This window comes from Doryrhamphus excisus, linkage group LG7 (assembly GCF_037039965.1).
Source record: "Doryrhamphus excisus strain RoL-2023G ecotype Guam linkage group LG7, RoL_Dexc_Guam_v1.1, whole genome shotgun sequence".
In the NCBI taxonomy this organism is placed as follows: Eukaryota; Metazoa; Chordata; class Actinopteri; order Syngnathiformes; family Syngnathidae; genus Doryrhamphus; species Doryrhamphus excisus.
In genome coordinates this window covers 22,207,256-22,222,826 of record NC_136363.1, presented here as the reverse complement: position 1 = coordinate 22,222,826, position 15,571 = coordinate 22,207,256, and the positions used below count along the sequence as shown (strand labels likewise).

Here is a 15,571-nt window from a genome sequence, read left to right as displayed (position 1 = left end):
AATGACCCATGTTTAGCGTACGTCTGCTTTTTGGTCTTCATTCAACCATCAGGAATAAACGCCACACTATCACAGGGTGCCCTATGAATTAAGCAGATGATTATTTTTTAGAAATTAAAATACAATTATATTTAATATTTATGATATTTTAATCACATGTATCCCATTTCAGTTAATTAATTTGCATAAATTCTGTGATCTTATATATAGTGAGATCAAATTCAACTGAACATTATTACTACTAGCGGCCGTGTGCATTTCCCTGTGTGTCCACCAGAGGCCGCCATCCACCAGCCATGACGTCGCCTTCGAATGCCCTCCGAACAAAGCCTCTCCAATGAACAGCAGTGCTCCTCTCCTCCTTTCTTCCCAAGCCCTCCTACTCCTCCAGAGCCAATTAAGCGAGGAGGGAAGCACTTGTTGTGCTGCTTCCGCAGCCTTTTTTTTTTTTAAAGCAATTAATGCCAGCTCGCCAAATTGTGCAGCGTGCCCTTTATGTTGGTCTGGGGGGGGGAATGAGCGGTAATTATAACATTGCTGCTGGATTTAGTACTTGTCTGTTATCTATTCATTGGCTTGGAGTCTTTTATCCATCAATTGGGTTCGGAATTGCTGTGTTTTCACCAATCAGTGCAAAGTGCTGTCAATTAAAAACATGTTTTTGGTTCTTACGTCAGCACCTGAAAATAACTGCATTTGAAGCAAGGCCTCATCACTGGCTTTCTTTGGAGGTTTGACTCCATCGGGTCGGTTCCGAATAGACCCGCCGTAGCCGCACCGCATTTGAAGGCCGTAAAAGAAGTGGAAGAGTTTAGGCATGCAACAGGCGCCACAAAGATGGCCGCTGCGGTCTGTCAGAGTGCTCTAGTTTTCAGACAGACTGAACCATCACTAAAGGCTCGGGGACTCACACTGACGGTCGGACAAAGACGTTGAGAAAGTCGAGATGAGAAGACGGCCGTCATCGTCTTCGTCCGGAATGCTTTGAAGTTTTGGGCGGAAGCAAAGCCTCATCAAGACGCGGCCCGGGGCGAGGTTACCGACGGTCTGCGGGTCGCTACTTCCACTTTTGCTTTACTTTTCCCAGGCCAGACGCCCCCCCTCCACCCCCCCATCCCGATGAGTCAGACGGCGGCGTGAGGATGAGGACGGTGAAGGTGTTGCCTGAAGAAGCAAATTGGCTGAAATAATCAGCAGCCTTTTATTTTTCACTCCGAAGTGAGTGGAGCTTTTGATTGACAGCTTGTGTTTTAGTGGCATTTGTGAAGCCGTCTGTTGCCATGGCGATTCATTAGCAGCCATGCTGCACACTTAGAAATGACCCCCCCCTCCCCCTCCCCCTCCTCCACCACATCCAATATTTGCTTTATCGTTTTGAAAATCAGTTATTAAAGACGGGATTTGAATCATGGGACACCCGTGGCGTATTTACGTCCAAAGTACGCGTGGGCGCCTTCATGGCGACTTGGTACGTCTTTGTCGGCGTGCCTTCAACCCTGTCGGCCATATTAGTGGCGATGTCAGGCAAAGTGTGTTGTTGCTACGTCACACACGTCGGCCATATTAGTGGAGTGTTTTTCTGAGGGACAGCATGTCGCTGCACACACCGGGTATGTCGGCCATATTTATGGAATGTGTCCCGCATTCATTGATTTTGGTTCCTACCCTCATAAGCCCATTAATAGCAACACCCTCCACAAATATGGCCGACACCGTCTGCGCTGTGACGTCATTCAATACATCCTTTGTAAATCGGTACACACCACAAACATGGCCGACATACGTGTACCGCCACAATACAAAGCGACACACTAACAATATGCTTTCCACAAATATGGCCGACAAATGGCAGGACAAGCATACAGAACATGCCTTGCCAAAAACACGATATTTTTCCTGCGAAATTCCAGTGTGATGGCGTCCACGCAGGAATTTCACTACATGCATGCGTGCGCACACACACGCGCACACACACACGTGCACACACACACGTATGTTGTGAAGACTAGCGTTTGGGAACAACAGCAGAGAGGTGACCTTCTGCGTGAATCAGCCGCCTTTTCAGGAAAAGGTCCAACTGTGCTGGGATGGAAGGCGCCATATTGATTTGCTACGGTGGCGACGTGGCGACGTGCCGCCCACGGCTGCTGCAGCGCCATCCATGGATCCATGGGCGGCGCCGCCGCTGCAGGAGGAACGCGTTGATGCATGTGGAACGCCAACATCCAAGGCCTTCGCTCGTCAATGTTTCCTGGCAACAACATCCTTGCATGCCATACTGACATTTCATTAGGTACGCCTGCGCGCCAGCAGCCATGTTGATTACGTCTAATGTAGACGTACGGAAGACGGAAGACGCACGCCATCTGCTAGCATTTCTCCTCCTTTCTGTGTTGTCGACATCTTTGTTACAGATAACAAAGCTAGTTAGCATCATAATTCATCATCAATTCACTTTATTTTATATGTAACAAGACGCGCAGGGAAAATATCGAAAAGAGACAGAAGGCCCCCTAAAGATGATTTCCCCCGTCCCACGGCGGCGTGTGTCCCGTGCTTGCGGAAGGAAGGTGATGCGTGTGGAGTGAAAGGTTACGGGTGTAGCAGCAGCACCGTGTGACGCGCGTGTAACGTGATGCACGCCGGCCCGACTTCCTCTTTGGGCCATAAAAGCTCTCAGCTGCTTGCGTGCTTTCTATCGATCACATCGACTGCAGACGATGATCCCATTACAAGTGGCGTGCACACACACACACACACACACACACACACACACACACACACACACACTCTTCCTCTCTTTTTCAAGTATGATTCTAAATCATCATAATGTTAAGAAGTGGTTTTGTGGTTTCTTAACTTATTTTTACACTTGCATGAAGATGTTAAATGGACACAGTTTGAGGCTGGAACAGATTGTTCCTATTTTCAGGATTTTTTTGGGTAATTTTAAATCCAGACCGAGTCAGTGTCCACCTTCCCAATGAAACCCGTGTGTGTGTGTGTGTGTGTGTGTGTGCGCTGACCTTCCAGGCTGCTGCAATGACATCATGGGGCAGATCCTCCTGCTGCTCTCATGCATATTAATGCGGCCCGGCGAGGAGGCATCACTCACACTTTCGACTCGGCCGGGATGAGGAGGCATCCTTGGGCTGTTGGAGCTGCAGGAGACACAGAGACCACAAACAAAAGCTAATTAGAAAATTAACACTCATCAATTTAATCATTTTTAAGTCTCAGAGAAACAAGCTAGCGTTAAATGTCAGTATTTCCTTTTTTAAAAGGAGCTACTGTATAGTATTTCTTCGTTCTACGACTAGGACAATACTGCAATAACGCTTCTGTCCGCGAGAGGGCGACATTGCTACAACAAACCCTATGGACTCCATTTTCTCCGATTTATTTTCTTTACATATTTCATTTCAACGCCATTTTAAACATGTTCCTCTCCGTCAGAAGAGAGTAAAAAAGTACACATTTTAAGCTTCTTTTGAAATGAATTTTTCATCCACAACGGTCACTGAAGGCGTGATTGTGTGTGAATAATATGATTAGTGATGGAGTATGAATTACAGGCAAGCAATGCGAGCGTATTAGTGGCGCTCTCCCATCTGTGCTTTGCAAACTTAGACGCTCACACATGAGGGCTGCTTTCACACACTCCTGCTGTGTGTGTGTGTGTGTGTGTGTGTGTGTGTGTTGGTGGGGAATAAACACACACGTTAAGAGTGTGATAATGCACTAAGGCCTGCATGCTGGTGAAAAATGGCGGTCTTAAGTTGTGTAGTGAAGTCAGTAATGGACATGTCTTTGCAGCAGTGCTATTGATCCGCTGCTCCTCCACCCACACTCCTCGCATGCGCGAACCTTTTCCGTGCTTGCTATTCTTCACATGCTCCGGAACGCATCTTACATTCCCGGCACATCCTGCAAAGGCCTCCTTCTTGCTTCTGTTGGGAGCTAAATATCCTCACACAGGACGGAGGACACACACATCCAGGGAGGCCAGAAATCAAAGCACTGAAATGACCCGTGAATGCATCTTATTTTCTATGGCGGAGATGTATTGACTCAGGCAAAATTATAGACGGCTAAACAAGCATTTAGCTGTGAAAGGTCCGCATTTGAAATCAAAATTTAAAGGACAAAAATATTAATTTTATGTTTCTGTGCTTAACAGTTTGGAAGATTATTCCTGGTATATTTTCTATTATTTATTTGTGTTATATTCATATGTAAATAGGATAATATATACTTGTAATATTCTACTATTGAAATTAATTTCTGGAAAAATTAGAGGATTGTACAGATTGTAGACAAAGTACCACAATTAGTATTCTTCAAACATGATGGGAATATGAAATACTGTCATGTGAAAATATTGATTTTTTTCAGCAAAGCTCCAGAAAATGGCAGTAAATCCCCCCCCACCCCCCCGAGAGCAGTTTCACCACCGTGCTGCTCCACATTTTAGCAAAAGTGCATAAAAAAAGATGGCGCAACATTGTCATATTTTTACATCCGAGTGTGAATTTCCTTCCACCAAATGAGACGACGCATGCGGCCATCTTGCCGCACATGATGGATATTTGCCTGCACGCCTTCTGAGCGAGGACCCGAGGTGAGGACAGCGAGGCAGAGCCACGCACGAGCAAGATGGCGGAGAAGGAAAGAGGACACGCCGGGTCAGTCGGCTTCGCTCCGTCTTCCCATCGAGGTCAAGCTGCATTCAAGGCACGCTTTGCACTGTGGCGCTAACGCTAGCAGCGGCCTCGCTAATGCTGCAGAATGTAGGCCAGAAGCGGTAAGAATAGCGCCAACCTACATGGGAATCACACACCAGCGTGATTCGGTCCAAGCAGCCATTGCAGCTACAATTAGGCAGGTATCTCCTGCAGTCATGACAAGCGGGAGAGGAGAGGATGACATCTAAACCCGTGCTCGGCTGCTCCTCAGCTTCCTCCTCAGCTTCCTCCTCCTCTCCCACCCAATAGGAGACAATTAGGGAATGTGTGCTGATGTGAAAAGGTGACAGAGAACACCGGGGGAGGACGGGGGGGGTGGCGCTGTGGATTAAAATAAAGGAAAAAAAAAAGACAGACGGGGGTGCTTAAAAAGCGACTTGTGGAGCTGGATGAAACCACCTAAGACTGAAGACCTAAGACCGCAGCCTGGCCCGCACCATGCAGACCCAAACCACCAGACCACGGACAGCATTGACCACCTATCATCTCTCCTGAATAAAACGCTTCCCCAAGCTTCGCTACACGTCTTAAAATGATGTCAGCTGCCAGTTGGATGGTTTTGCTTTTCTTGAATTGGCTAACCTAGCATGATGTCGCTGGGAAAATGGGGTTTAATGTTAGCGGTGAGATTACCATGCTAACATTACCATGCTAACATTGCCATGCTAACATTGCCATGCTAACATTACCATGCTAACATTACCATGCTAACATTACCATGCTAACATTGCCATGCTAACATTACCATGCTAACATTGCCATGCTAACATTGCCATGCTAACATTGCCATGCTAACATTACCATGCTAACATTGCCATGCTAACATTGCCATGCTAACATTACCATGCTAACATTACCATGCTAACATTGGGTGCCCAATCTTTGACCGTTTCATCCTTTGCTCATCATTTCCTGTATTTTTTATATTTGTGTATTTTTTACTTTTACCTCAATTTGGTTTCTACGATGTCCCAAGGGCCACCATGGACCCCCAAGGGCCCCCAAAGGCCACAGACGGCATATCCAGTACACAGTGGTAGGATATTTAATAGATTGCAGTAAGAGTGAATATATAAACAAAGGCCATCACATGTGCGTTGCGCAATCAATAAGGCTGCTTTAAAATTGATCCGGCCAATCACAGGAGAGCAGAGTGTATCCTTCCTCCATGTTTCCACTCCTCCTGGAGTCTAATGGGTGTATTTGTGCTGATTGCTGATTTGTGTGTGTGTGTGTGTGTGTGTGTGAAACAATCAAGTGTGATGAGCTGATGTGTTTCCTGCATTGGATTGTGTAAAAAAAAAAAAACACCAAAGCTTTAATGAGAAAACAAAGTCAAATACTTTGGCTTCCATTGGAGCACAGAACTCCACCTCGGATCAACGTGGAAAAAACTCATGGAAGGATTTGTGTGACTGCCTCCCCCCCGTGTAATCCTGTTAACCATCAAAGTTGCATTAAGGAGTCCAGATCACTTCTGTTGGTGCTATTCGCTTTTTAATCACACACACTGAAAAGTTACTATTACCACACACACACACACACACACACACACACACAGATGTAATGATCTGTGGGGGCGCTGCTTTACTTGATTGTTGTCTGTGTGCTAAAAGACCCAATCCCCAACGGAGGTATGGTATTTAATACGCAGTACAATATATATCTATATATATATACACATAGATGGATATTAATTGAGTGTCTATTTGAGACATGGTGTTTATTAGAGCAGAGGTTGCCAGTATTATGAAAAGAAAAATTCTATTAATACAGTAGGTTTCTCTTCGAGGCGTGGCGTTTGTTTCTTTGGTTTAGTTTAAGGCATGGTGTTTATTAGAGTAGAGGTCGCCACTATAAGGAATAGAATAATGAATCATTGGAATAGGTGTTTATTTGAGGCGTGGCGTTTGTTTCAATGGATGACACACCTCACAATTTACTTGAGGCATGGTGTTTATTAGAACAGAGGCCACCATTGAGTCGTATTGCATGGTGAGCAGATAGATGGATGTAGATATTTCAGGTGTCTATTTGAGGCATGGTGTTTATTAGAACAGAGGCCACCATTGAGTCGTATTGCATGGTGAGCAGATAGATGGATGTAGATATTTCAGGTGTCTATTTGAGGCATGGTGTTTATTAGAGCACAGGCTGCCACCATAACTGCTAGACAGGTATTGATTGTTTCGGTGTCTGTTTGAGGTGCGGCGTTTCTCATTCCATTCTTGGAGGTTTTTGCCTTGCAGGAAGCCATTTTCCTGCCTTTAATGACCTGCCCGCAGACGTAACGCCACAAGCATACACAATAGAAGATGGAAGATGGAAGATGGAAGAGCACGGAGAAGAGGGACGGAATGTAGAATGGAATTCCCGCGCATCACCTCCTCCACCTCTGCCTCATCCAGACGATGGCGGCCGACCTCATTTGAGGGCTCGGAGGAGCGGCGTCACACGTTGCGGAATCTTGACTGAATTTATCTGGGCTGATAGAGATCGTTGCCCTCGGCCGCCGCCATCGTGGACGCTCGACTGCGGCGGCAGAGACCTCTGCCGGTGACACCATCGGACACGGCTCGCCTCTCTGATTCTACTTTTGATCTGGCCGCTCAGACGTTGGCCCCCGGGGGACACGTCGACGGGCAGAGACGGATAGGAGAAGGCTTTCCTTTGGTTTTCCTTCCATCCCGCGGCTCCGATGCGGTGAAAATAGACAGCGAGTGGAAGCCGGGCGCATCACGGTGCAGCCATGCATGTTATGGCTGCTCTGTGCTATTAGGCGGCCATTAAAGAGATGAGGCTAAAGCCAGGAATGCACAGGAGGCCCATCCTCGCGTACGAGAGCCGTGATAAATACCCACGATGCACCGCTGCAATCCAAAAGCACCGCAGAGCGGAGGAGGACCAGACAATACGAGAAGCACCCCATCCCCAACCAATGCAGAGAATACACGCCTCATTGTTTCAAATACTGCAGTATGAACCTCGTATAGATTGGTATCTGACTTGGTTAACTATAGTATAGTAGTAGCAGCAGGTATTTATTTAGGGAAAGGTATTTACAGCTACAGCCCTGAAGGCATCTCTGAGGTGGCGTTAACAGTGAACATAGCAAGGCAAACAGATATTTATTGGAAATTATTTGAAGTAAGGCATTTATTTGAAAGGAGGCCTACAGCGTACAATGTGATTGGCTGAGGCGTGGCATTTAGTGGAGCAGAGGCCACTATTGATGACAGGTAAGTCGAGCGACATATTGGTCAATGAGACATTCTGTATGATGATGCCAGGTGTCTATTTGAGGTGAGGCGTTTACAGTCTCACGAGAAGATGCGTCGGTTCATTGAGGCATGGCGTAGAGGCGTAGTGTTTGGGACATATTTAAATACATCTCCTCACTTGTGTGACCATCAGAGCCAATGATTTTTCCCATAACCCCCCCCCTCCCCATGATTGGGCACGCTCAGTTAATTCCCTCTGTTGACCTGAAGCCCATTGAACTATTGATCTGATGTGTGTGTCTTTAATGATGCGTTGGCGAGCCACGGGGGGGACGGAGCGGGTGTATACGGGGGGAGGGGGGTCACACAGCGCAGCCAGCGCCAACCGTGGCGGCAGAGGGCACCGCAGCGCATCAAGGTCAAATGAAGGATGGCGGCGAGTGGTGCCGAATGAGAGCTGCGAGGGAAATAATAATAGCATGGTGGAGAAGGTGCACACACACACACGCGCACACACACACACACAGACACACACGCACACACTGCAGGATGAAGATTCCAATATTCCTCCACACGCTGATGTCAATATTATGACAGGCAGTCAACACGGGGTTGCCTTAAAGCTTGGTAGCAGCGTATTTAAGAACATTAACAAGGTAGAGTTAACATTTGGTCATAGGATTAGCATAACATACACACACACACACACACACACACACACACACACACACACATGTACACACACACACACACAATATGATCAGGCATGCATTTAAAACTAAATAATAAAAATAAACACCAATGAAGAATCCATCCTTTTTCCTGTATGTTGTTGCTAGGCAGAATTAACAAGGTGCCCCGTAGGCCAATGAGAAATAAACATTTCATACGGCCGCCACGCCCACTAGGCTGCTGGGTGGCGTCCGTTCCGGACTGCTAGCTAGACGTCCTAAAACGTGTCAGGACCCCCCGTGGTGCTACAAAGAATCCTTCCCTCCTTCGTATTGCTCTTCTTCTGGGGTCCCGTGTGGAGGGGACGTGACCGGCGCTGTGCGGCGGAACCATCAATACCCGCCAAGACGAGCCCGCCGTGACTGGTGAACATGATCCGCTGTCAAGGTCTCGGCGGGTCCTGCGACTGAGACTCCGGCCCGATTTGCCATTTCGTTCTTTAATTACTTTTGGCTGGAAAGTTCAGCAACACAAGCAATCATAAAAAACGTCCCAAGTGAGAAATACCATATGTTGTTATTAAAGATGGACAAGGGATGACTTGGCAGGAAGTACCACAGAAAAGGCAGGAAGTACGACAATTAAGGTACAAAGTATGATAGTAAAGGTAGGAAGTACGATAGTAAAGGTAGGAAGTATGAAAGGGCGGCGGCAGGAAGTGGGACTAATAATCAAGATGGCCGAGCGTGTGGGCGAGCGGTGAAGGAGGCTGCAAGCCCTCGGTGGAAATGCCAACAGCGAGCTGATATCACGGCGATTAAAAGCGTCCGGGAGGTAAAAGTATAATAAAACAAAGATGGGGGTGTGTGTTTCCATGGCAACGTGAATAAATGCGGTAAACAGGACCGGGGGGAACAACACTGGCGTCCAATTAAAGGCAGCGTGGCCTTATCAGGTGGAGCTTAGAGAAGAACCTGGATGGAGACCTCGGTCGCCGTCCTCATCCTCACTTTCTGCTCTTTTGCTACTTTGCTCTACTTTCTAGTACACAAAAAGTACACAAGAAGTACAGCTCTGAGAAGTACAACAATCAGATACCTGAAGTGACGGATCTATAAGAACATCAGGGCTGTCAATCATCATCCACCGTGAACAATCTTTGTCACGGAAGTACCACTCCTCACTCTGCGGCGCTAATGATATCGATGGCTCCTCGGCTGTCGATAGAAACGGTCCGCTCCTCGATTGATGGCGCCAGACGTGGAGAGGAGCGTTAGCGGCCATTGATTAGAGAAGGAACCGATCAGAAGCGTATTCATCATGCGGCCCGTGGCCGCGTAATTAATGGCTATCGATGAAGGCGGGCGGCGGCGGGACAAGGCGAGGATCCTCAAGGCGGACGTGGGGATGTTTTTTTTGGTGACGCCAGATTGGGATTTGACCTTCTCCTGCATCCCATAATATGCTTGTGTTGCTAACATTGTCCTGCAGTAGGATGGGACACAGACCGCCACAGCTCGTTAGCATTAAAGCTACACACGCACAAAATATTAGGAATAAGAGGACCTCAAAGGCTTCTGGTTGGATTCCTTCCTAAGCTCAAGGGTTCAGGGCACTTGTGCAATTCCAAGCATCATCTCCTTCTCATGCGTGGAGACGGACTGGGAACGCTGGTCCCGGTTTGTGCGCTTCATGAGACAGCAAATGTAGGACATCACATTGTCACCACAGCTTTTGTTCCACTACGGACAGATTAGGAAGGGATTGGGAGCATCCTGACTTTGGGAAGTGTCCTCCATAAGCCCGTTTGGACTTGAACGAGGATCCAAGTTGTGTGAGAAGAAACCGGGCAGGAAGGCGGAGGCAGAACGGTCTTATCAAAGAGAGGCAGAGCTGAAGACGCACACAAAAGGCGGGCGGGAGAGCAAAACAAAGCGATGCTGAGATTTCGCCGCTACACGCTTTCCTCTGATTTGCTGAGACTCCTAATCCTCCCCTCTTGTCTCCGACACGCCGGCTTCCTTTTCCCCCAGTAAATTCTGAAAGCTGGGGGGGGGGGTACCGATCCCACGGTCCTATTCCGTAACATCACAAGCCCACAAATGGGTTTTTAGCTCCATTTAAAGATGGAAAACGCCCTTTGCTGTGCGGCCCCTGAATGCATCGTGACATGATAAAATGAATGAAAGAAAAAGCTGCTTCCTGATGGACAAGATGCTGCTGATGCCCCGCCCCTACCGAGATAAACCTGCCCCCGTGTGTACGCACCCACAAAAAGGCTTCGCTACACGTCTTAAAGTTGAGCTGGCCAACCTAACATGATAATAATCCCAGTCCGGATTTAAGTTGCGTAAATTCCAGCATCCGACTTCCCCTCGTGTGTTTAAAGAGCAGGCTTCACTCCCCATCTTAAAACGGGGGCAGGAAGTGGTAAAGCAAATAAGAGCGCTTGTTTTATTCTTCCTCTGCAGGCCAGACCCCCCCCCCCCCCCTAAAAATGTTTTTTCCATTTCCCTCCACCGTCCGTCCTGCCTTGGGGCGCTTCCCGGCCTGCCGCAAGAAATCACCCCCGCATCACTGGAGACATGCAATCACCCCCCCAGCAGCCCCCCCCCTCCTCGGCTGCGAAGATGAACGGCTCACCTTCCTCCTGCTCTGATTTTAAGGCTGGCAGGTAAGACGGAGCTTTTCAGCTTTCAGCGCCGAGCGAGCGTTAGCACACGCTGTCCTCCATTACACAAACGCACCGTGCTGTCCCCTTTCCAAAATGGCTGCCTGTGTATTTCCCGGAGCGCCGTCGCGGCCGCATACAGATTAGGATTATGGAGCGTCTTTGTCGGCAACTTTTAATCAGAGGGGGTGCCGCCCCCCCCCAGGGGTCTGGTGCCCATCCTCTCCTCAGGAGCGGCGCTAGCCTCGGGAGAGGAGGCGATAACGGCAGCACGAAGAGGAGCATCGCTTGACAGCGGGATGGGATGGGACGGGTGGGGGGAGGGGCGCGTGGAGGTGCGTGCACCCCCGCAGTCGCCCAACATGGCCGCAGGGCGCGCTCCTCATTGATTGCGTTGTTTAAACGTCGCTCAGGAGAAGCGCGGCCGCTCGGCTGGATGAATTATTGAGGAGAGGATGAGGTCGGGATGTTTGGCCGACGTCATCGCTCTTACGATGCCTTGACTAAAATACACAGCGACTTCCTCTTCCTCCTAATCTTCCTCCTGCACCCGGAACCGGTTTCATCCTGATTGCAGACGCTGCAGTTGCACCCGCAGCTCCTGCCTCCCTTACGGCGTCCTGCATGCATGACTCTCCAATAATCAGGGGGACAGGCCTTCTGCTGAGTCAGCATCTCATCCGACCGCCATGACGCCATGATGCCATGACGCCATGATGCCATGACGCCATGATGAACAACACGACAAGCTGATAAGTAAATCTTTCCAATACAGTCATGAGGACGTGGGGTTCCATGACAGTACCCCCCCCCCCCCACATGGTTTGTGTGGAAAAATGAGGTTTGCCAGAGACCTGGTTGCTTGGAGCGTGTGCCCGAATACAGTGCACCTTTCTGGGCCACAGCAGGTGCCTCCTTCCCTCCTCCCCTCCACACTCCGCTTCTCCTTACTTTTTTACGACTAATGACGTGAGCGTCCTCCTGGATGAGCTGTGTCGCTCAGTGTCGCTACGTGAGAAAGTGCGGTGCAAGAAAAGCAGCGGCGGCGTTGGCGGCGGCGTGTTTATTGATGCCATGCAGCAGCCGGATCACATGGTAATAATGAAGGCCAGACAAACAGGAAGTCCTCAGCCTCAATTGAAGCTTTAATAATAATCATAACCATGCAGTAAAGACTTTAGCACAGCTGATCGAAATCCTCGCAGGCTCATCAGTGTTGCGGTGGCGGGAACAAGCCCCGACCCCCCCCGCCCCCCATCCCACCCCCGTGACTCAATGGAGAGTAATTTCCCCTGGAAGGGAGCAGCTAGCGCTCGGCGTAGATAGCCGTAATAAGATGGAAATTGGCTGAGGGCGGCTACGCGAGGCATGGTTGCACCGCGCGCTGCAGGAAAATCAACAGCAATTAACACACTGGCGGGAAAGTAGACCACCACAACGTATTCCAACTTTTTCGTCTTTGTTCTTAAATGACTGCTATTTTATTCTCTGACATTTTTCGTGGTAATGCTAACGGGTTATTCTTGTTTAAGGACTACTTTTTGGCATCTGTCCGTGGTGGTATTTGTCAAAAGGAAGCCAGAAAGCCAAGTACGTGACAAGAGAAGAAGAAAATGAAGAGCAAGACGGCGGTAATGACAGGATGAATGTTTCAGCAGGCGGTGTCATGTCGTGCGTGGTTACGTGCGCATTCCGCCATCACTTTGTGCTCATTATCTCTCCTGGCCGATACGCTTTCATTTGGGGCCGCCTAAATTAAATGCAAAAAAACTCATAATGGAATTTGGTTGGAGGAGAACATGGCGGCTAATTACATTACACCCGACTGTCGGCGTGCGTCCACCTCCACGCTAGCGTCGGGCCGCAATTAGCCGCGGCGACTTCCCTCAGCAGCAGGTGTTGCTCAGCCGGCGCCAGCACTCCAGCTGATTACTGAAGTCCGACGCTGCCAAGCTGCTCTCCATCAATCGCATTACGGCCCGACGCCCGCGGGCGGCCATATTGTTGGACGCCAGCGAAGGAGCGGGAAGAACTTTCATGACCGATGCGAGGAAGCCTTCGTGCTGCTCGTGAGACAAGAGGCTAGCGGACACGCGACACAATCAACATACGTGCAGTGAAGAGTATTCCGACTACTATTTCCTGTGTAATATAAACACAGGAAATAAGCCTGCGTGTATTTAAGATACTTTTCTATCAACCTCCATCTTCCCCTTCGCCTGCCACCAGCGGAAAGCGAGAAAAAGAATCTTTCCAAGGCTAAACGTTCCTCGGCGAGCCGGTGCTTTGGACACGACTACGCTGCTGCCGCTGCGGATGTTCGAGCGCGTATCAAAGAGGTGATAGCAGGCCTCCGTGGCAGTAAAATGATCCCAAATAAATAAATTAATAAATAAATAAGCTGTGCTGCTTGCAGCGCGACTCTGCTTTGATTCATTATTCAGCAGCCGTGAAGTCGCCTGGCAGCACACACACACACACACACACACACACACACAGTAAATATGTCACATGAAGATAGAAGAGATAAAAAGCCAAGCGGATATATTATTATAGTGTAATGCAGGATATCCAACATGTGGCCTAAGGGCCATGTTTGGGTCGCAGGTCGGTTGCATCGTCGTCATGGAGTAAAAATAAAAAAAACTGAATATTGGTGAGATACGATACTCAGCGCCCCCCCGTGGCAGTGACCGCATAACGCCCCCGTAATGACGGCGTAATGACGGCGACTTATGTCCTTAGCGCCGCTGATTTGTTTCCTGGGCTTTAAGAGTAGATTATTTCCATGCTACAGACTTTGCCTAAGCCGTTCAGAAAACCACAAGCGCTGCACTTCAGCTCCTGTTTGGGATTTTAGCCAGGTCTAATCAGATTAAAGCGCTGCCCCCCCCCCCCACCCACACCCCCCCATCGGCTTCTCCTTTTTAGAACAACACGGCACGCCGCGCTCTCAGCGGTGCGAGCGACATGAGCCTCAAGACGAGGCCAAGAAGACGACAAAGTGCTACGAGCTTTTCAAACGGGAACGCCGTCAGGCCGCCGGCACGCTCGGCTAAAGACAATCACGTTGAGATGAACGCTATAGACGCGGCCTCGCCGGTAAAACACAACAAATATGGCAACGCCGCCGCAGCAGAGGAATATTCCTCCCGCAGCGGAGACGTCCTTTGTGTTCCCGTCTGACTCCTAACCTGTCCCACCCGACCCGAATCGTCCACCGTGAATGAAGCCAACAATGGCGAGGGGCTGCTGACTGATGGCTCCACGCGTCCTTTGTGCCTGGCGTACAAAGGCGGCCCAGAAAGGGCGGCCCGGATGATACACTCGCCCCAAATCAATCACGGGAAAAAGGCAGGATTTGGAGACAGAATGGAATGAAATCCCTTTTGCATTTCCAAACACAGAAGTGGGGAAAGGCGGCCGTGCTGCGGCGCCGTGAAGCGGCTCCGCTTCGCCGGCGTCTGCAATCAGATTCGCTAGATTTGGGAAGAAGAGTCCGAGGAGGGCGGAGTGGAAAGTTAAAGATGCATCTTTCAACCGTTAGCGTGACCGGTCTTTGCCCCTGTCATTCCTTCCACACAACAAGGAAATACATGGAAGCAGGAGCTCAGAACCTACATGGATTTGAGTTTCCAGTCAAGATGGCCGCTGGCGGGGCACAAAAAGCCGAGCTTTTCATATGAATTCATATGAATTCATATGAATTCATATGAAGTCATTCAGCTCATTAGCATGCAGGAACATGCTAATGATAGCCTGACGAATAGAATGACAGGGTGGAAGTGTGTGATAAACATACCACTGAATGAAGAAAACGTAGCAAGAGGGACCCAAGCAGAGTGCGAGTGACAAGGGCGTTCCATACAGGAAGCCATAAAGTCCCGTGTTAATGGGCCTCACGTTGAAGACATGAAAAGCCGTGTGACCTTTGTGGGTGGAGCCAAAGCCACAGAGACATCTGCCGGGGATCACGCAGACGACCACGCTCGCAAACAATCAAGCGATTTGATTAAAATGGCGCCCTATCAGGCCGCCACGCGTGGAGGTTATCTGGATGACAAAGCAACTTCCCCTCGCTATACATTTTCATGAGGTGCCTGAAAGGCCACGTGAGCGGTTGGTGACCCTTTGGGGGTCAGCGGGGCAGGGGAGCGGTGGGGGCGGCCCCAGCTGGTCGCACACCTCCGCTGTGACTCCTATTGTGTCGGACGCGTGTCCATTGTTGGGCGCTGACATTAAAATGTATAGGTTGCTGTTAG

General features: G+C 49.3%; 1 protein-coding gene across 3 annotated transcripts in view; it reads right to left on the bottom strand.

The window, feature by feature from the left end:
- LOC144899579 (uncharacterized) overlaps positions 1-15,571 on the bottom strand; it is a 79,551-nt gene that overhangs the window by 1,586 nt on the left and 62,394 nt on the right. For all 3 annotated transcript variants that reach the window (XM_078792480.1, XM_078792481.1, XM_078792482.1), the window contains one exon: positions 3,027-3,161. In XM_078792480.1, coding sequence (XP_078648606.1) covers positions 3,027-3,161 — 135 coding nt within the window. The remainder of the gene's footprint in view (positions 1-3,026; positions 3,162-15,571) is intronic.